Source organism: Podarcis muralis, chromosome 3 (genome assembly GCF_964188315.1).
Source record: "Podarcis muralis chromosome 3, rPodMur119.hap1.1, whole genome shotgun sequence".
Taxonomy (NCBI): domain Eukaryota; kingdom Metazoa; phylum Chordata; class Lepidosauria; order Squamata; family Lacertidae; genus Podarcis; species Podarcis muralis.
Window position 1 is genome coordinate 29,365,551 of NC_135657.1, and position 21,889 is coordinate 29,387,439.

The 21,889-nt window shown below is 41.0% G+C and overlaps 1 protein-coding gene across 3 annotated transcripts in view; it reads right to left on the bottom strand.

Annotated features, from left to right (window-relative positions):
• EPRS1 (glutamyl-prolyl-tRNA synthetase 1) overlaps positions 1-20,995 on the bottom strand; it is a 39,637-nt gene extending 18,642 nt beyond the window's left edge. The window contains exons 1-16 of one of the 3 annotated variants that reach the window (XM_077925598.1): positions 20,563-20,995; positions 18,052-18,136; positions 16,848-16,947; positions 15,593-15,749; positions 14,704-14,849; positions 13,357-13,451; positions 12,352-12,478; positions 11,268-11,460; positions 10,379-10,550; positions 8,796-9,029; positions 7,211-7,295; positions 6,354-6,413; positions 3,443-3,553; positions 2,427-2,563; positions 1,488-1,695; positions 933-1,045 (exon numbers count right to left, since the gene is read on the bottom strand). In XM_077925598.1, the coding sequence (XP_077781724.1) occupies positions 933-1,045; positions 1,488-1,695; positions 2,427-2,563; positions 3,443-3,553; positions 6,354-6,413; positions 7,211-7,295; positions 8,796-9,029; positions 10,379-10,550; positions 11,268-11,460; positions 12,352-12,478; positions 13,357-13,451; positions 14,704-14,849; positions 15,593-15,749; positions 16,848-16,947; positions 18,052-18,136; positions 20,563-20,605 (2,066 nt within the window). In that variant the 5' untranslated portion in view covers positions 20,606-20,995. The remainder of the gene's footprint in view (positions 1-932; positions 1,046-1,487; positions 1,696-2,426; positions 2,564-3,442; positions 3,554-6,353; positions 6,414-7,210; positions 7,296-8,795; positions 9,030-10,378; positions 10,551-11,267; positions 11,461-12,351; positions 12,479-13,356; positions 13,452-14,703; positions 14,850-15,592; positions 15,750-16,847; positions 16,948-18,051; positions 18,137-20,562) is intronic. The other 2 variants (XM_077925600.1, XM_028724616.2) reach the window with 2 other exon arrangements.
• Between the last annotated feature and the right edge of the window lie 894 nt (positions 20,996-21,889).

Genomic DNA, 21,889 nt, shown 5'->3' on the forward strand with positions numbered 1-21,889 from the left:
AGTTATCTGCCATTTCACAAAGGGCCAAGTACCGTGGGAAGCCAGTATGAGAAGAGAAAATGTGTGTCCATTTGCCAAGGAAACCAGAATGATGCTCCTGTGCCCCAACCCAATTATGCTTAGTTGAGCGGCTGGGGCACAATGTGGATGAGATGTGAATCCTATTGAAACGAATGCAGTGCAGATGGCCAACCTCTGCATTCCAATGCACTGCCGTATTTTCAGTGGGATGCACGCCCAGATGCATATCCAAAGCATGCATCTCCATCTAGTCAGGCATAGCGATGAGTGCAGAGCGCTGGATTAGGCTGAAGAGTGGTGACTTTCAGCACAATATGATATGCCAGAGAGTAATGGCCTAGTTGCCTGAGGATAGCAGGATGCATTTCCTCGTTTTTTTCCATGAAGTGCCGACATATCAGGGGTTCGATGGCTGTCAACTGGTATGCGTGTTGGTGAAATGTACAGAAGAATAGAAGGCAAACACCAAAAAGTCCAACTATTGTGGTGAAATGTCAAGCCTCATGAAAATTCAGTGCAACAATAGTAGTATGCTAAAATGGAGTTAGGAGTATAATAATAATGGATAGATAAAACCTTTACATTTTGTTATCTGCATGGTTCAACAAATGAGACGGGGAAATATACAGCCTGATATTACAGAGAACAGGCTGCCTGCTGTTCAGTTTGTTCAAGAGTACACACAAGAGCTACACACACACTTTCCTAATCATTCTGCTCCATTTACTTTTGCAAAATGCATTCCACAAGCCTCTAATTTTGTATCTGGCAAAACAGGAACGTTTGGAATATGAGTATAAAAATGGGAATTTGGGCTGTGAAACTCTGCAATGGCTATAACACACTTATCTAATTCTATGGCAGAGCATACCAAATGGATAAACAAAAGGAATGAGTTTCCAGATGCTCACCTAATAGGCTCATATGGCTGATCACAAATATAAAAGCCTCTTCTCTGAATCTGTATTATATCTCCTTTTTTCAGATCTTTAAGGCAAGGATCACCTAACATCAGTTCTTCTTGCTGTAAACAGGTTAAAAATCAAGTCAGCATTACGTCCCATGAACAACATAGTACATATGCTAAGAATTAGCCTAGTGGCATTGCAAGAGTGAGGCCAGCCCAGGTGAATGTTGAAAGCCCCCGATCTACAATATGGCAACTCATTTGGAAAGCCAATATCTAAAAGGAAGAAAAGCAGGCATACAACCAATATGGTATAGTGGCTATAGTGTCGGATTTTGACTAGGAAGACATCAGCTCAAATATTGTCCCTACCACAAAGCTTACTGTTTGATTTTGAGGGCTAGTCACAATCACCCACCCTAAGCTAAACTGCAGGTTTACTATGGTAGAAAAAAGTCCAGGGGGAGGGAGTGGGGAGACCATATTTGAGCTCCTTGAAGTACGAGAGAAATTTCAAAAATGTAATAATAATATAAATAGGTGACATGTTGCAAGCTACCTTGCTATTTCTGTTGACATACTGCTTGAAATCTTCCTCTTTGCCCAGGACTGGTTTGGTGATCAAGTGCTCATAGTTGACACAGACAGTAGGGATGGGAGGAGCACGAGGAGTTTCTGCCAACCAGGTGATCTTAGCAGTTTTTTTGTAGTCCTTATTCTCCAAATTTAGTTTAGCATCAATAGATGTGATTTTCCCAGCAGAGTTCCTACACGGAAGCAGAACACACTGTGATTAAATAGTGCAAATAAATGACTGGCTATAGTAACTGGGTTATATCAGTGGCATGAAATTAACTTGCTTTGCATAGAGAAGTTTAAATAAATAAATAATTTATTGTTTGTACCCCACCCATCTTGCTGGGCTTCCCCAGCCACTCTGGGCGGCTTCCAACAAAGATTAAAAATACATTAAAATGTCACACATTAAAAACTTCCCTGAACTGTCTTCAGGTGTCTTCTAAATGTCAGGTAGTTGTTTATCTCTTTGACATCTGATGGGAGGGCGTTCCACAGGGCGGGCACCACTACCAAAAAGGCCCTCTGCCTGTTTCCCTGTAGCTTTGCTTCTCACAGTGAGAGAACCACCAGAAGGCCCTCGGCGCTGGACCTCTACCATCACAGTCAACAGTCAAGCTACACTCTGCTGGATCTATTGTGAGATGTCACTTCAACTTATGCAATTTCTGCTTGCTGCCCCGCAGTTGCAGCTCCCTTGCAGCATGTCCTAACAATCCCCTGAACCCCCAAGAACAGCTTCTGGAGGTGCAGAAGGTTGCAATCAGGTGGCGGAGACAGATAACAGAACTGTGCTTGCAGTGTTAACAGTCCCATCCATTACATACTTTACTTCAATGTTTAAAAAGCCAATAAAATTCCCAATAAAATTCTCGACAATGGAATTCAACATCCCAGCTTGTTCCAAGATCCAGAAGCTTACTTGTGTATTTTGGTGATGATTATGTTGCCCCAGTTAATAAATGTAACCATCTCTCCTTCTGTCAACGTCTCTGCATCTGCGCCTTCAACCAGCACTTTGGGACTGTACCATACAGGCTTCAAGCCAACCTCAGCATTCTGCATGTTAACAAGAAAGAAAAGAACTTACTCAGATGCTTGGTTAAGGCTGCAATCCTTACACGTGCCTGACAATAAGCTCCACTTACTCATAGAACTTACTTCTGAGTAGACATAGGGTTGCACTGCAGGTTTTTGCTTTAGATTGTAACACACCAATCCATCCTAGAATACACAAATGCTGAGCTTTGCAGGAGAGTTTGCTATTAATGTGAATTCTTCTTTGGATCGCAATGAGATGGTTTAAACTATGAGCTGGTCCATCCTACTTGCCTGGGGAGGGAGAACTGCTATGCTCAAGCCAGAAAGGCAAAAGATGTGAAGGGGGGGGTAAAGGTAAAGGGACCCCTGACCATTAGGACCAGTCGTGGCCGACTCTGGGGTTGCGGCGCTCATCTCGCTTTACTGGCCGAGGGAGCTTCTGGGTCATGTGGCCAGCATGACTAAGCTGCTTCTGGCGAACCAGACCAGCGCACGGAAATGTGAAGGGGGTGCCCCTTCCTATTTCCCGCCTCTGCTGATAGGTCCCCCAGCTTCAGGGCTGGCACAGTGTTCTCCCTGGTTTGGGGATGTGCCAGGGTGTATTAGACAGTTAAAAGTCCAGGGGCTCCCTCAACCTGCCTCAGCACATACATCCCAACTCTAAAATACTGTTTTCTCTCAAGATCTTTCCCAGAGAGCTAAAGAGCATATCATGTCACCTTGCACTCCCATTTTACTCTTTCATTAGCTCTGCTATCCATGAGCTAACTAATCTTACTTTTCCTTTGTGACATTTTGGGAGTGTGGAAGAGTGGTTTCAGGCAAACTTGGGAATACTACACAAGTTCTCTGTTTTAACTATCTGCATTACAGTGTCAAAACAACTAACTAGCAAACCTTTGGGTGCTTGGCGACTTCTTTCATCTCTTCTTGAGCTTCAGGAACGTTTACTGTGACTACTTCATTCTTCAGCAAAGCGGTGTAGCGAGGTGCCACAGGATCTATAACCTACATACCAAGAATAACCAAAAATAATCACATCTATTCAGTACTCCCAGAACAGATTTTTATATAAAAAAAAATCAGAGTTATGTGAACTAAAAAGTGTATGCATCATTTAGGAATATTAACTGGTATTCTTTGTGTTACTGCATCTTTGGTCAATAAGAAAAGAGTAACTCAAAATCCACAAGAGTGACACACTCTCCTGGCCTTCCACACAAAAAACGGATACCTCTGGTTTAGAAATCATCTAAAACTTTACATATATAGTAAGGGCAATAAATGTTATAGTTCTGAGCATAAAGCAAGTAAAAATCCTAGTAATACCTGTGTAGATTACAGGTAACTCTGAATGTTGGCTTAAGTCTTACAGGATAAGCCAATGTATGCATGCTAAAAAGCAAACCCTACTTGAGTTTCAATGCAGCTTATTTCTAAGTAAATGTGTGTAAGAGTGAAGCCTTAGTGTGCAATTATGCTGAACTCATGGGATCAGTTTTTAAAAGAACAATAGATTTCACCCTTAGTTATTATCAACACAGGACACAATTCCATAATTTCACTTTTTTCCCTGTGAATTTCTTCCGTGAAGTATGTTTTCCGGCATCACCATTATTCAACAAAAGCCCGGAGCAGCCACATGGCAGGGCAGGGGGCATGGAGTCGCTCTCCCAAGAGCAGTATCACTACTGCTTACTAGGATGGTGCGGGAGAAAGTGGGTGGGATGACTGTGGTAAGGTAGGGACAGTGTGGGTGTGCCGACAGAGTCAATCTGGTACTCCCACCGGTGCTCCTGAGAAACCCTGGCCTCATTGTCACACTTCCGCATCAAGCTGCGGCAACACCTGTTGGGAAGGTGGCTCCATGCTCCCACACCCCACCGACTGCTCCTAACAGCAGTGTTAGATCACTATAATAAGGCAACATCACAGCAATGAACTCAATAATAGCTTCTCCTCTCTCGCATTACTGACAAAATAGTCTTCTACTCTATTCACAACTCATACAGAACAGCTTCCAGGGATTTTTGCTTCTGCTTTTACTGCACTCGCTTCTTTATCGGTTTAGGCTTTTCAGTCTCGCTTACAAGGCCTTGCTACTTTGTACTAGCTGGAGGTATTAAGGCTAGTAAAGGAACGGAGAAATGATGTACACACATACAAAACTAGCTCATCTGGGAGAGAAATCTGAGGGCAGTATTTATTTATTTATTTTTAGGTTACATGTGAAAACAGCGACTTCTAAGGAAATATCCTACATTCTGCTTTCGCAAATGCTAGGGCCATGAGTACAATAGTGTTGCAGGAGAAAATTAACTAAAACAGGTTTCGTACCAGAAGTGAAACAACGTACACACTACTACTGATATGGATGCTAACTAGTTGGAAGTACTTGAAACACACATCACTCATATTTCCACCTATCAATAAGAAACACAAGGAAATTGTTGACACCATGGATCTGGGCACCCCAGGAGTCCAAATTCAATAATCTGACTTTGGATTAGATCCAGGTATCAGCAACACTTATGTTACATTTTAATAGGTGTGCAGAGGTATAATTTTCTTATCAGTATTCACAAAAAAGCAAAACTTTAACTGCCCCACAGCTAACCAGCGCAGTTTGTTGACTGCACTAACACACAGAGGTTATTTGGGTATTCTTGAATTAATCTAACTGTTAAGAGTTTGCTTTTCTCTAGTGCTACTGACTCATTATTTTTGCTTTCTCAGTAGCTGAATACTTGGTCCTACAAACCAATTCAATGCCTTCGCTTTCACTCTTGCCCCAGGGTGAATGCATAAGGCAGCATACAGTGCCAAGAAGTGAACAACAACATAAATGTAAGGCCAATGGTGTTTATAAATTTGTTTGACGCACTAGTGTCCATCTATGCAGCAACAAAAAGAACCAATTGATAATCCCTCATATAAAATAAACAGAACAAATGAGAAGGGCTTTAGGAGAATACAAGACACATGCCAGGCAAGCAAATACTTAGTACTGGGGCAAGCCTCCTTGAAAACAAGCAAAAATCCAGACTCAAGTTAAAAGAATAAGAACAGCCACAGAGTTGTGCAGACAGACACAAACAGTTCGCCTTATTATAGTGTCCAAGCATCTGCTGCCAAAGAAGCAACTAACCATGTCAAGATGCAGTATTCCTTATTTGATGCTAAATTAAGACACATCAGAAGAGCTTTACTTGCTGTCTGAGAGAGAAAATGTTAACGCCTTCAGTACACTGCAGAAAGGCGAAATTAAAAGTGAGACTTTCTTCTCCGTTGAGAAATTCAGACTCAGATCATTATTTCCCCTTTAGAACAGGAATAATGCATTTTAAGATGGAAATACACAGCTCTTGTTATGTAAGCAAACGTGGTTGTGCTATGAGAAGTTGCACAGTGATGGCTTATGCTATATATGCTTACAATACTGTAAGCTATATGCTAAGGCAGAAAAAGCGTTAAGTAATACCTTCTTACAGATAGCTCGCAGCTTGAAAGCAGAAAAATGAAATGCAGAATTTTCATCAGAGTTTACATTAGCAAAATATCATTATCTCCCACACAATTCAAGAACAACAATTCAGTATCAGACTGGCAGAAGTCAGCAAGATTAGTGTTAGCCCTGGTTAGCAAGAGGGGACATTCCATTTTCCTGAAGATGAGGAGCAAGGTGATGCAACATACTGCATTAGCTAGTCTTTGAAGAGCATTCCAAAGAACACTGGGTTCACAACCAGCAACAAGAGACCAGGTGTCAATCAGAAATGTCATCAGATCAAAATGGAGGAGCATGTACCTTTTTGTTAAATGACCAAATTTTATCCCACTCCATGTTTACAACTGATCGAGAAGAGCCCTGTAAAATATAATGGGAAGAGGGGGATAGGAGAAAGAAAGGCCATAAATCTTGATGGTGTTATTTGTTGTTGCATTTTGAATTACATCTTATTTACTTTAACCATTCTCTTCCACAACCTTACTTCTTTACAAAAAAAAAACCATCCTTCCTCAGGACTAAAAATAAGTGTCTTGCTGGGGGTGAGGGTCGGAGGAATCCATCAATAAGTAATCATTCTTTGTTGCAAAATAGAGACGGTCTTCTTTAACACACTATGCTTTCTTAAAAGTTTCAGGTATAAGTCTGAGGGTAAATTAAAGATGGATCAATTGTCCAGTTAGATATTGAACATGCTATAGTTGTTTGATGTATTATTTTCCAAATGTTAATATGATGTATCAACTTCTTTAAATCATAATCCTATGGTCCCTGGTAGAGTATCTCAGAGAATGAGTGGTCCATGTTTCACAGTAAGGTTGGTAGTACTATGGGAGATATAGCCCCAAAACATGTAAAAGGCTACCCAAGGATTGGACAACTGAACAATCAAAGTCACAAGAGGAAGACTTTCCTGATGTTCTTCAAAAAAAGGACTCATCTATAAAACGACTAGATCTACAAAATAAAAAAAATTCCTTCCAGTAGCACCTTAGAGACCAACTAAGTTTGTTATTGGTATGAGCTTTCGTGTGCATGCACACTTCAGAATTTTTTTTATTTTGTTTCAACTACAGCAGACCAACACGGCTACCTACCTGTAACTAGATCTACAAAGACACTCCAGCTGAAGGGAGAGTGGACATGCAACCACCTACCTGTGCAGCAATAAACTGTTTCAGTCCTTCAACTGTCATGCCTCTTCTTAGGACACCACGCACAGTTGGGAATCTTGGGTCATCCCTAATAGAAAGGAATTTCTGCTTAATTTAACAATGCAAAATTGTGACAATATCAAGAAGCCTATGTTGAATAAACTTGGAAGAGAGGATTCTTAAAATTCTCTTTTTATTTTGGCTTTACAACAGCATGCACATCTTTCTTTTATCCTGCAAAAGCTGTGATAGCAACTTTGATGAATTCATAGCAACCTGCTTAATTCTTGGGTCTTTTTTCCAAGAACAGAAGGCATCCCATAAGCACAGAACAATCTAAGGACCAGAAGAGTGTTTGCTGGAAATGGTTTTACTGAAAATGATACAATGTATATCTAAAACACTATATCAGAAAGTAACAGTAATTTTTCAACAAACATAAGCAATGCATGCATTGTGCCATTGATTTCTTAAATAATTACATAGTTACCCAAGGGATGTTATTAATATTCATACCAAAATTTCTGAGACTTTAACTCTCTTCTTTTTGGAGATTTCTACTCATTTTGCTTAATTTATATGTAGCAAAAAGTTGTCAATAATGACACTTGAGAGGAACGAGCATCCTTCCAATCATATATTTTGGGTATACAAGTGATGTGAAGAAAAACTCAATCTGGTTAACCTGATTAATATAGTACTAATAATTGTGCAGATGGCCATGGAAAAGTAAATTAATCCACCATTCCTTTTGCATGTTTTTTGTTACTATTAGGTAGATTTCTGCCACATTCTGTTCCCCAGGTTTGAAACCTCAGTTGAAAAGGAAAGATTACACGAAAAGAAGAGTGTGGGGAGACCCACACACATTCCCTACTTTGAACCTACATATTCAAACATTGCTCATCACAAAACTGAGCACAAAACTCCACCCCATCATTCTGCCCAGACACTGAGGTCCACTGCTGAGGGCCATCTGGTGGTTCCCTCGCTGCAAGAAGTCAAGTTACAGGGAACCAGGCAGAGGGCCTTCTCGATAGTGGCACCCGCCATGTGGAACGTCCTCCCACCAGATGTCAAAGAGAACAACAACTACCAGACTTTTAGAAGACATCTGAAGGCAGCCCTGTTTAGGGAAGCTTTTAATGTTTGATGGACTATTGTATTTTAATATTTTGTTGGAAGCTGCCCAGAGTGGCTGGGGAAACCCAGCCAGATGGGCAGTGTATAAATAATAGTAATAATAATAATAATAATAATAATAATAATAGCCAATAATTCTGAACAATTATTATCTGAGTTTGAAAGTCTAACACCGACAGTTAAGAAAAGTTGTTGGATAAAAAGACTGAGCAAGGGTGTTTAAAATATATTGACTAACACAATATCTAGCGAGTTGTAAACCTGTTAATTTCTTCATTCTTTGGAGTAATCTTTGTAAATTAAAAAAATAAAGCCACAACAACTTATTTTTAGTGTAAGATACTGCTTATGAAAAATTATCTATACACTGATTAGATTGCAAAACAAATGTGCACATCTATAAACACCTGCATAATTCCTACCAAGTTTAACTCCTTTAACATACCAGCCATCCACTAGCCCTTCATTGACAAACCAAGTGAGCTTCCTTTTAGACAATACAGTGTTGTTGAGGTTTAAGCGGCTGTACTCCCAGATATATGGTTTTCTTATTTCCAAGGCTTCAATAATCCAGTAGAACTGTTCATCTCTGTCATGATATTCTGTTGTTCTTAATGCATGAGTGACACCTTCAATACTGTCAACTATGGGACAGGCAAAATCATACGTGGGATAAATGCTGAAATGTAAGAAAAAATGCAAGTAAGCTTCATGTGCACATTGAAAGTGTTCAGCACTGCACACACTATTAATAAATTTAATAAACAATCTCTAAAGCAACGGAAAGATTTAGCCTGTTGTGATGACTACTGTTAATGAAAGAGAAAAAAAGAACTTTCCACTATCTTAAAACCAAGCTCAAACACTATACTGTACAGTTGTACCTTTGTTCTCAAAGTGCTTGTGCTGTACTGTTCAGGTTTTGCTTCTGTTAAATATATAACAGAAGCAAAACTTTAACATTACAGCACAAACCCAGTAGTTATAGTGAGTGAGCTAGTTCCACAGTAATTATAGGAAATGAGCTAGTTCTAGGAACTGCTTTTCCAGAATGAAAAAGTGAAAGAGAAAATAGGAAGGTTTTTCTTTTGAGGTCACTGATAGTAGAGGATTGAGCCCAGCTGGAACTGTTAAATGTCAGTTCATAAAGCAAACTTCTTTGGAGCAAAAAATTAATAGGGTGAAACCCCATTATTACCCCAAATCCCTTTTTACTGAGATAGTAAGAATGGGGGGGGGGACGACAGGGGGCCACCTGCAAGGAAGAATACTTAACATCTTCCATGGCTTCCAATCCCAGCAAACCACACACACACACAGTGTGCTTTTTCCCAGTTCACTTCCCATTTCAGATTTGGGAGGGAGTAGAAAGAGATTAAAAGGAGGAAGGAAGGGTTAAGAAGCCGCTCTCTAATTCTCCCTGGAAAGTACATCCCCAGTCCACAGCAGTATTAGGATGGAATCCCCGCAAAATGTTATCTCTGCCCAGTTTTTAATCAGACAAAGCTATGCTGGCAAGGCCAGAAGCTGCTGTGAAAAGAGGAGGTTTTCCATAACACTGTTGGGATTTCATCAGGCAAAGCAAAACTCAACTTAATTTGATAAAGGGCCAAAGATAAAGACACCAATTCAATGGCCCCATCCACACTTAATGAGAAACCATCGCTAAATTTTAAGAATGGTTTAGCAAGAATATGAATGTGCTGGGCAACACTTCAAAAATTCAGGAGTCAATCCTCCCCGGTCTTTCCTTCAGCATGCTGAGGAGGAAACAAACCAGAAGTTGGCTTGGCACGACATGTGAAACAGCTCTTGTGGTTTGTTAATGGAGAAACAAACCATGAGTGCTGGTTTGCAGGTAATGACAAACCAGCATCTGGTTTGCTTCCCTCCCTGTGCACTGAAAGAAGGACTGGGAGAGTCTCTCATTCTGCAACTGAGAGCACAGTAGCCCAAGGCCCACTACTAATCTCACTGTAAGTGGCCCTATCACTAAGTGAATTGCAAGTCCCATTTCTTAACACATACTTGTATTTATTTCCTGTTCGTGGATGTGGCTGGTTTTTGCAACGATAAAGAGTTGGGTCCCTCATGCATCCATTGTTACTACTCATGTCAATTTTTGCTCGTAGACAGCAGGTCTGCCCATATTCCGTTCCCTTTTTCATTTCCTCCCACATTTTGAAGTTCTTCTCAACGGCTATAAAACGGCAAAGATTCAGTTCAGATTTAATAACCCAGCTCTGGTACTATGAAATATTATTTACCAAAAGTGAGACATCTCCAACAAGAATGGAGCTAAAACTGACAGCAACTCTAGCCTAGCAGGTATTTTGGCAATGACCTTAACTAAAGGGTTTAACGTTTTTTCATCTGAAATTCCAGAGATTTATTTAGCTACTATTGTCTCTTCTGACTGGCAGCATCTCTCCAGGATCTCAGACAGAGGTCTTTCCCAGATCTACAACATGATGATCTTTTAACTAGATATGCAAAAAATTAGTGAGATCATCATCTGAGGCCCATTTTTGTGTGCCTCCTCCATGAGAGGTCCAGAGGGTGGCAATACAATAATGGGCCTTTTCTGCAGTGGCTCCCCATTTGTGGATGCTCTCCTGAGGGAGACTCACCTGGTGCATTCATTACATATCTTTACGCACTAGACAAAAATATTCCTCTTCAAACAGGCCTTTGGCTGATTAGCATTCTATGTCCTTCTAAATGTGTTGGTGGGAAGGGGGTTATTGATTTGTTTTTGTTATTGTTATGTATTTTGGGTTCTCATTTTGTATTTTTATGTGGTATTCAAATTTAATAAATGATGATGATGATAACAACAACAATAACAATAGTAACAACAACTAAGCAACTAATTAGCAAAGCAAATACGAGATAGAAGCCAGAAAAAGCATCTTACAGTTATTTCTGTGCTTGGACTCTGTTCTTTGCTCTCGTTCCATTTTCATTTGTTCTGCGGGCGTATCATCTACATAAGCCTTCCCTTCATTAATGAGCTTCTCAGCATATTTCATTATTGTTTCAAAATGATCCGAAGTGTATGTGAACTGGTCTGGTTTGATGTGCAGCATTGCAACATCTTCCAAGATAACCTGAAGATATAAATGTTGAAAAGATTAACTTGATATACAAAAATCCTAGTATTAAGTCCTCTCGCTGACAGATTATGCCTTTTTCACATGATCCGTATTTTCACCTGATCCAGTAGGTCTTTGGGGGTTGCGGTTGCTTAAAGAGCTCTACAAAAGAACTTTGAAATCTTACTATGTCAATTTAGTTTCTTCTAAATGCTTAATTTATCCAGAGAAAACAATTTTTGCATTTCTGTATTGTGCATGAGGATATCCTAGATCTCACCGGCAATTTCAACCTCTCGGTACCTTCTGATACCATTAGCCACTGTTTCCTTCTGAATAGGTCATCTTAGGTGGGAACCAGAGCCATCAAAGTGAAGAACAAGATCCTCAGTGCAATTATAGCAAGCCCACTTGGCTTCTTAGCACTATTAATGCATATGCATTGGGGTGAGAGAGGTTCATTTGCTATCAATGTGGTCTTTTAAAAAACACTTTTTAGAAGCCCAGCTTCACAATGAATCATGCTCTATACTGTTTATTTCATAGTTTGCATTGTAAATCAAATAAATCCATAAGAGAGAGATCTTCTCTAGCTCTGTTCATATTTTATTCCAGTGCAATGAGCTTTTCTTCTCTGTTGTTTCATCCCACATCACCCAAGGTAACTTTTGAAAGCCTAGAAGCACATGGGTGAGGCCAAACAGCCAACTGTCTGCTGAAAAGCAAGGACAACATTTGGGTGGAAAGGACTTAGGCTCAGCCCCAGGCTATTCCTAAAGCACCTGTGTGAATGATACCCTTTGTGTTATGTGAGGTGTCCCCACCCACTCCATAGTTAACAAACAGAACTGTATAGAAATCAAAACAATCGGAGACCCAGAATGAGATATCGTTATGAAAAGATACCTTTTCAAAATCTTCTTTTTCTTTTTCTGGATTTGTATCATCAAACCTCATGATCAGTTTACCCTTGAAGTTGACCTGGTAGTGCTGATTCAACAGAGCAGCTTTTGCATGTCCAATATGCAAGTATCTAGGCAGAAAAGAATGTCAAGAAGAAAAGAATGTTGGATACAAGGGGAAAGTAAAGTTAAAAAAATAGAGCAAGCCAAAGGAAGAGGCAAAATATTAGTATTTCCCTTCTTTAATTGTGACTGTAAAGTATGTTTTGTTTAACATAAAAAAAAAACTTTAAAATTTTTCTTTCAGTCATAACTTCATAGCCTCTTGAGAACAGAATCCAATCGTTTTTGAACTCAGTCCAAGTTAATGTTTGAAGTCAGTGGCTTAGGAACTGCACATGCACACATCACCATTCTTTTGTTTAAGGTACACTTTATATCACTTTCAAGACAAATGCCTACCACAATACTCAATAACTGATATGGCAAAAACCATTCTATAGCCTGATTATCATCAAAAAAAGCTCAAAAAAATGCAAGAGGTTCCAGAAGGAAGGGAGCAGGGAAAGGAAAGCCCTATCCCCTAAGTGAAGCTCCACTCACAGTTCTTTGGATACAGGCCTATGTAAGCTAAAAAATTTCACTGATAAAACACAAATATTGTGAATCTTTACATTTTCTAATTAAAAGAAATGTGAGCTAACAGCAATTTTGCAGAACACTGAGATTTCCCAGGACAGAATGAGACGGAAATCAAACTCTCAAAATATACTCTATTCTCCTAATGTTTGGCACATACGTTTTTCAGTTACACGGGAAGGGCATCTAAAGATAAGCAGTTTCATACAAAATAACACGCTTTAAAAGGTAATTTAAAAGTAACATGGTTTTTAAATTCTCCTTTCCTTATGAAAATTACAAGAGAAAATCCATTTTCTATCTTTCACACTGCGAAAGGAGTATGGGTTTAAAAGTCCTTACACACACCAATTTACAAATGTCAACTTACCCGCTTGCCTCAGGAGGAAATCTAACAATGACTTTTCCCATCTCTGCTCCAGGGAGTTCAACGAATTTCCCAACATCTTGCTTCTTCTCTGCTGCCTTAAAATTAAAACAATGAATGAAATTATTAAATCACAAACTGAGAACAGAAACACACAGACTTTTATTATGAAAGCTAAGTTAGTAGTAACAACTGAGTGAGTAAATAATTATCTGAGATGGGCTCTACGAACAGCAGCACAAGTTCAATGGGCTGGATCCAGAGAAAAGCCGGCTGGTGGAAGAGGATTTTTCTGCCACCTCATTCCCCTGGCAGCTCTACCCCCCCCCCCTTGTGCCCCCAGCATTTAGAATGGGGACCTTCCAGTATTATCTTTCTGTTACTGAACAGACAGCAGTGGTCAGCAGGGAGAAGTGGTGGTGCTTATCTGATCTCCCGTTACAACACTGCGCTTACCAGGAGGGAGAGGGGTGAAGCAGCAGAAAGGTTGGTGCAGTGCAAATGCAGCAAAGGAGTCAATCCAGAGCTCCTGCTGGTAAGTTTGCACCATGCTGACCTCCCTACCCATCCCAGCAAACACAGTGAAGTCAGTGACAGGAGGTCAGATAAGTGTCCCTGTCCTTTCCCACTGATTGCTACTGTGAGCAAATCCCTAAGCTGAAACATGACAAGGTTGTTAGAGTGGCACAACAATATCAGTTAAAGCTTGCATCTTAACAGTTCAATTCTAAACTGAATATGCTTGTTTCTTTAACTTGTTTTTTATTGTACTTTGAGCACTACATCCAATACAGTGGTACCTCGGGTTAAGAACTTAATTCGTTCTTGAGGTCCGTTCTTAACCTGAAACTATTCTTAATCTGAGGTATCACTTTAGCTAATGAGCCTTCCCGCTGCCACCATGCCGCCAGAGCACAATTTCTGTTCTCATCCTGAAGCAAAGTTCTTAACCCAAGGTACTATTTCTGGGTTAGCGGAGTTTGTAACCTGAAGCGTATGTAACCCGAGGTACCACTGTATAGGCTACATTGCACAGAAAGACAAAAACTGCTGCTGGCTGTGCTGGTCTATTAGAAAAAAATCTAAAAGCAACAGTGGTGCGATACCTTTTATAAGAACCAACCGAAAAGTCACAAAGTAATGAGCAAGCTTTTAATTTCCTCCCATTCTTCTTTTGAAAACTATGCTAACAACACTGCTGATTCAGATCTTTTGCGTCTTAGATGTGCAGCAGCCCATTGTGACCTTTTCTGCTCAGCACTTTGCAGATAAAATCATTTACATCCACCCTTAGAAGACAGAACTCTGGTAGAATATGAGCCAAAAATGCCTAATCAGCAAAAAGCTTACCATTTTAGTCTTTGGGATAGCAGCTCCCACAGTCCACCTGGAACCTACTGACTGGAAAACATGCTGTGTTTCAAGAAAGTTGTACCAGCGTTTTACATGAACTGGAGCTTTACCATGAAGTAACAGCTCTTGCCCTGCACTGTTGCCTATTGGGAGGGAAAGCTATGTTTTATTAAACATTAGGAAGCAGACAGTTTGGCAAGATTTCTTACTGACATGAATCACACCAAACATGAGCACAGATCAATATTAGAAGCTCAGCTATGAGAACACACCACTAGATAAAAATCAAATTCTACGCTATAATTTTAGGAAGGGCACAGAATAGAGGCATTCACTGAGCTGTTCAGGTGTACAGGTCTCCTCAAACATATGCAATTTTGGGGGGGAAAGTGGTATCACATTACAAAATAATTCACCGGCGAAAAAGGTAAAAACACAGTTGGAAAAGCTGTTTAAACAATAATGTAACAGATCTGTAGATTTCATGGGTTGTAGCCTTCAATGAATAGAGCTACTTTCATTCATATAACAAAAATGAGGTATGCAACCTATTATGCTGCAGAATTTAATTCATGCAAAACATTATATGTTATTTAATCTGACATCAATATCTAACTCTTCAAACCTAAAAGTGCTTCCAGAGGAGCTATTAATTAAAACAATCTATTTAAAACAGCCATTACATTAAAACAATGAAATAACATAACACCTTGCACAGCAAAAAGAAGAAAAATGGCTGGTCTCACTAAATTTACTAGTATGTAAAAATAAGAAGAGAATTCTTTGGATTTTAATTTCAAAGGATAGCAACACTTTGGTGAATGTAATACATAAATGAGTAGTTATCAAGGTACTGCAATTTTAAGACATTTTCTATATTATTTACCTTTTAGTGTTGCCCAAACACTGAAATCTGCAAGACTCAAAGAGTTCCCAACCAAATAAGTTCTCAGAGAAAGGCAGTTATTGAGCTCTTGAACTGCTGAAGCAAAACTGGTGGAAGAAGACAACTTTGTGGTGCTGAACTCCATCCAATGGTCAACCTTTGGAAAAGAAGGGAGTTGTTTTTGCTTAAATATTTTGTAACAAGTTATATAAAAGTGTTGTTTATAGCCAACACCAAAAATCACACACTGGGTGCTATTAACCTAAGTATTACTCAGTATAGATCTACTGAAAACCAACAATTGGTCTCAGCCACTCAGTCTGCTGGAGCCTATCTTCGCATGCAGGGGAGGTCCCTAATGCACTGAGGGTTTGAGACCCATTGGCTATTCTCATGTAGCCAGCCAGTTGAAGCCACTCCTGGGGTGTGGCTGCTGTCACACCCTGACAGCTTCTAGGAGCCACAGGGGAGAACTGGGTGCACGGTAGGGACCAAGGGTTGAGAAACTACCCCAGAAGAAGCACGATGAGTCCCCTGCCAGAGGTACTATGCCTCCCACACTAAAACCAGCACAATGAGCTTTTCTTAGTAGGTAATTAACGTGGGTGGTGCTGTGGTCTAAACCACAGAGCCTAGGACTTGCCGATCAGAAGGTCAGCGGTTCGAATCCCCGCAACGGGATGAGCTCCCGTTGCTCAGTCCCTGCTCCTGCCCACCTAGCAGTTCGAAAGCACGTCAAAGTGCAAGTAGATAAATAGGAACCGCTCCGGCGGGAAGGTAAACGGCGTTTCCGTGCGCTGCTCTGGTTTCGCTAGAAGCGGCTTAGTCATGCTGGCCACATGACCCGGAAAAACTGTCTGCATACAAACATCGGCTCCCTCAGCCAGTAAAGCGAGATGAGCGCCGCAACCCCAGAGTCATTCGCAACGGGACTTAACTGTCAGAGGTCCTTTACCTTAATTAACAGCCAGTGAAATTCTTTCAACGGTGGAGTAACATGTTGGCGATATCCTGTTCCAGGAAGGAGTCAAGACACCACGTTTTGCACCATTTTCAAGGACAGCCACACACACCGTGCATTGCAGTTCGCTAATTTAAGTGGAACTACTTTGAACTAAAACTTAGTTGATTACCACCCATTGCCATTGGAAAATATTAAAAGAAGTTCACATCATTCTGCAACATTTAAGGTGTTAATCAAATAGCGGGGGCATAATCAAATAGGCAATCTCAAATATAAGCAATTGATTCATACCTCAGTGTGTTCCAGCAAATTAGATCCATATAATCCAGCAGATGTGGCAATTCTAGCCAGATAGCGAGCTATGGAATTCACATCTGTAAATGTAACTTGACTATTTAAAGGGGGGGCGGGGAGAGAGAGAGAGAGAGAAAGAAAAATACATGAGCTTCTCCAGACTGAAATACAATTGCATTAGGATGGATCATAAAAGCAGCATAGCAAGTTATTTTTAAATGAACTAATGGGCATTCTACCAAATAAAAATAAAAAATCAGTTAAGTGCCTGTCCCTTTTTAGACCTTTATAATTTGCTGCACTACTCTAATTCTCGTTATTTGAGGAGAAAAACCATTGGAAGTTTGATGATGTTCAATTAACTAACAAGCAAGAAAGGTGGCAACATGAAAATGTGTTTTTAAAAAATAATCAGGATATATATACACACACACACACACACACACACACACACACACACACAATGCTCAGGGCAATCTTCCTTTTTATTATTCTGAACTTAAAAACTAGCATTTTTCTACTTGAAATGAAGAGAGGCAGATGCTGCTCATCTCTGGTCCATGCTTCTTGATGGGGAAGGTGCCCCTGTATTCACAACTAGCTCATAGAAATGAGTGAACCAGTGTCAGCCCCTTTACTTTGAATATGAAGAAGGGACAAAGAGTGGTGAAACAGCCAGCATGTTTACTAAACTAAATTGAGGTAACCATTTACAATGAAATATTGTTTGGGGGAGGAGGGAAGAAGACTGGAAGTGAAATACAAATTGCACAACTGATTTAAATCAATTAGTTTACAGTAAGAATACTACTATTTTAGTTGCCAGGCGCTAAAACAGGTAAAAATGGATTCTAAGCCTAATAAAGATAGCAAAAACAAAATAATTACAAACAGGAGAATTCCTAAATTAATTTTATTAATAATACCACTCCAAACTCAGTTCAACGAAGAACTGAAGAAGGGTTTTTTACATAAAAAGTAGCAATAAAAAAGAGCAGTATGTGAATATATACAAACACATATAATAGCTTTATAATACAGAAGATAGAGGTTAAACAGGAGCAAAGAAGTGAGATGGCTAAATATTCATCCCACAAGCAACCATTAAATCATATTACTCTTTCTTCTGCCCTCCACTCAACAGCATAAATATATAAATTGACTTTTAAAAGCACTAATGGCAAAGATACAAGGCACTTACTCAGATACCCGTAGAATGTTCTCTTGGCCTTCTTCAACTGAAATTTTAACATGATCCTTCACATGTTCTGCAGTAAGCAAGGCTCCTAAAATACAGTATTTGTTGATTAAAAGAGGAAATATTTCATAAGTCATAATTTTTGAAGGGATTGAGATGAAACTCAACACTTCTCTCATCACTTGAAGACCGATACTCTCAGGAAAGAAATCAGTTTATTCCTGTTGGCTATTTTTCCGGGCAGCAATTAGGGTTGAAGAGAAGGGGGAAAGCCTTGACTAGTTTACAGTAATGACCTCAGTAGGGAATGGCTGTAAATTCACTTACCAGCACTATCTCAAAATTCAAAGTGCTGAACCACAACACTATACTAAATGCATGATCCAAACAAATCTTTATCTTTAAGCCCTGCAGATTTCAATGGGAGCAGGTTAAACCTAAACCTAAAGCAGCTATTCTGTTTGTCTGCAATACACACTAACAGTTCTAAACTTCCAAGGACTGCTGTTAAGGTCACATCTGTCTAAAATTTTGGATACTTGGATTTTAAGCACTCCCCTGGTAGCTATAGGTGACAAGAACTGCTTGCAGGTGAGTAGACTGGTGCAAGAGGGATGAAGTTTCCTATTGCTCCTCCCAAGCAAGCAGCCAGAGGGAAGCCCCTCCTTCACAATCAGCTAGAAATGCAGAGGGTTGCTGCAGGAGGCAATGAACTCTGTTACTCCTCTACTAGCCCACAGCAAGATAGTAAAACAAGTATTTCAGGCTAGTAACTGTTTGTGGCTTATTTACAAGATTTGTCTTAATTTTAAAAAACATAAAAATGCAATGCATGTCTATTTGGCAGTAAGTCCTGGTTACAGTCTTAGTTAACTAAACAAAAGATCCTCAAGTTCACTTAAGTTACGTTTATCATTTTGTTATTGTGCAGCTTTGACACTTCTTTAAGTACCACTAGCTTCAATATACCAAATAAGTGTGCATTAAACTAAAGTTCAAATTCTAAATAGTCTTAGGCAAAATTATTTGGTGCAAGTCCTGTAAAATTAAGAGGAATGTCTGAAGAAACTTGCAAAGGACCACACTGTTAAAATACTGAGTGTTTTTCTACATTAGACTCAAAGACTTGCAGCCTAACTCAGTCCAACTCAGCATTCATGCATTCATATTATTTCAGGTCAAGGTTTCGATTTTGGTTTTTTCAAAAAGAGGGACAAAGAGAGAGGAACACACAAGCTTTCGTTCTGGGTGAACATCTTCCTGCATTGTGTCCATAGCATAAGCACACTTGCTTTAGTGGAGCTTACTTCTCAGTAAGCATTCTTAGGATCAAGTTGCACAGCAAAATATGAATGTTTTAACTTTACTTATATTAAGTAGAACAATATTTATGGTACAATATTTAATATGCTGAATTTGCAGTATTATTAAGGAGTGTTATTGCAGGCAAGTGCACATTATTCAAGGCTACACTGGAGTTATTTCAGGAGGCAGGATGAGAAGCTATAATTACAATTCAGAAATCCCATGACTGAGCATAAAATCCTCCTGAGCTACGCCCCACTATGTCTAAAAGCAGCGCCAATTCACTAACGAAATGGCATTTATAGAATTTCATATAGAGAGAGATGCTCAGAATTTACTTTTTCTCTCTCTCTTGCACTACGTGGACCAAAACTCCCTGGGTTTGGTTCTGTTTGATGGCATCTACACATCGTATAGACTGTAAGGATCTACAGTGAAGGAGTGAGGTGCCTTTTCTGATCGTTAAGTCCGGTGCCACTCAAAGTGGCCCTGCATTATTCTCCATGACCCCGATTGTTATTGAACAGGGTGGCTGTGAAGGGCGTGAAGGAATCACTAATCCAGAGTCCCAGGCATGCCAGGTTCCGATGCTTGTGGCCTATATATACTCCAGAATAGAAGATCCTCCAGCTGTCCAGCTCGGCGCCACGTGTCAGCCCCTTTCAGTCGAGCTCGGCCCACCCACCAGCGCACCCCCTTTCTCCCTTTGCCTGCTTATGCATACATTGAAGGGAAGGGAGGCTCCCACTTAAAATAATGCAGCTGGCAACTACAAATTCACTTTTGGCAGGTGGATTATGGGTATGTTCTGCCTCCACATGCATGGTTGTTACTCCAGATTGGGTATTTGGCTCTCGAGCTCCCAGTTTCACATCTGCCTGCCCTTGCCGGCCTCTTCCCACCATCTCAAGCCCTTTCTCTCTCCCCCCTCGCCCACCACCCCTGCTCCGTCCCCTTTCGCCCACCTCGACCCTCGGCCCAGAGATGGGGTGGAAATGCGGCGAGGCGCGTCTCGCTCTGCCCTTGGCATTGGAAACGTCCCCGCTGCCAGGCGGGCGAGCGGGAGGATGAATGGACGGGCGAGACGCCGCCACCACCGCCGCCTGACGCAACATGGCAGCCACACGCCCCGCTCCACCAGCCCCACCGGAGGGGCTGCCCGCTGGCCTCCTCCCGTGTCCCGTGTAGGAAAAGAGGGGCAGCCCTTACCGAGAGGGACGTCCGAGGGGTTCACCGTCAAGCTCAGCGCCATTCCGGCGGCGGCAGCAGCAGGCAGAAAGGACCGGGCAGGAGCGCGGCGACTCGCAGCGAGGCTGAAGACGCGGCCCTCCCCTTTCCCGGCTCTGCTCCCGCCTCTCGAGTAGAGGCAGCAGCGCCGCCTCCTGCTTCGGCTCCCGGCTGCTCACAAGGCCTGACGCCTGCGCGTCTTCCTCCCCGGAGGAGGCCGAGAGGCTCTTCCCCGCCCACAACCCCGTAACTCTCGAAGCGCGTTTCTCCTAAACCGTAAATCCCTTCTCGCCTTGTCAGCCGCGGCTCCTCCCCTCAGAAAAGAACGAGGGGCGATTCCTTCACGCGATTGCTTTTCATACGTTACGTGGCAGGCGCGGGTTTGGCAGCGCGTGTGGCTACCCGTCACGCAGCCGTGTACAGTATCCTTGTCGAGGGCACACGTGGCGGGTTTGGGGGCTGTCAAGTAGCCCCGGGGCAGCTGGGATATTGGCAGCCTTTTCAAAAGGGGGTGCCTGAAAGGGCAAAATCTGCGACCTTCATTTCAAACCTTGGTCTTCTGTAAAGAAGATGGGGCATGGGCAATGCTGCGTCATTGTCACTGATGGGCTATGACTATTATTATATTTTAGGTTGCAATTCTAACCAATAGTAAGGGTTCATAGCAGATACTCCTCACTTTCCCATTAACCTCCTAGGCTAGGCCTAGGTGGACATTCCTCATCATCACTCTTTTAGATTATTGAACGTTTCCCTAATGAACAAGAACATGTCATAATACTGCTAAATAAAATACAATTAGAACACTAAAAATACTAGGATTTAAGTGGCTTCTTCCTCTATGCCTACTTAACTGGGGCTTATCTTACTTATGAACCTTCCATATGATTTAAGCAATGACACTGAAACTAGAAAGTGGGAAATCTGGGGTAATTTGTACAAAAGGTGTGATTTCCAGCTTTTGAGGTGTTGCAGTGAGAATTCTGCCTGGAGCTGTAACACAAGCTAAACACATCAGTTGTGATCCAGACTCCTTTGTACAGAGGGGATAATTATTTTACATGAGAAGGGAAATTTTGGTGGATTAAACTCCCTCTCTTCCTGTACTGCAGTCTTGATCCAATTTTTTTTCCCAATCTCCCCTAGGCTGCTTCTAATGAAATAAAAATACTTCCTGGTTTGTTAAACCTATATTCCATGATATGCAAACCAGAAAACGATGAATAAGGGCTTCCTGCAAAAGAAGAAGACAAACCAGTTTCCAGATTCAGACATAATGAAAAACTGATTTCCCAAATCAGAGTCAAGC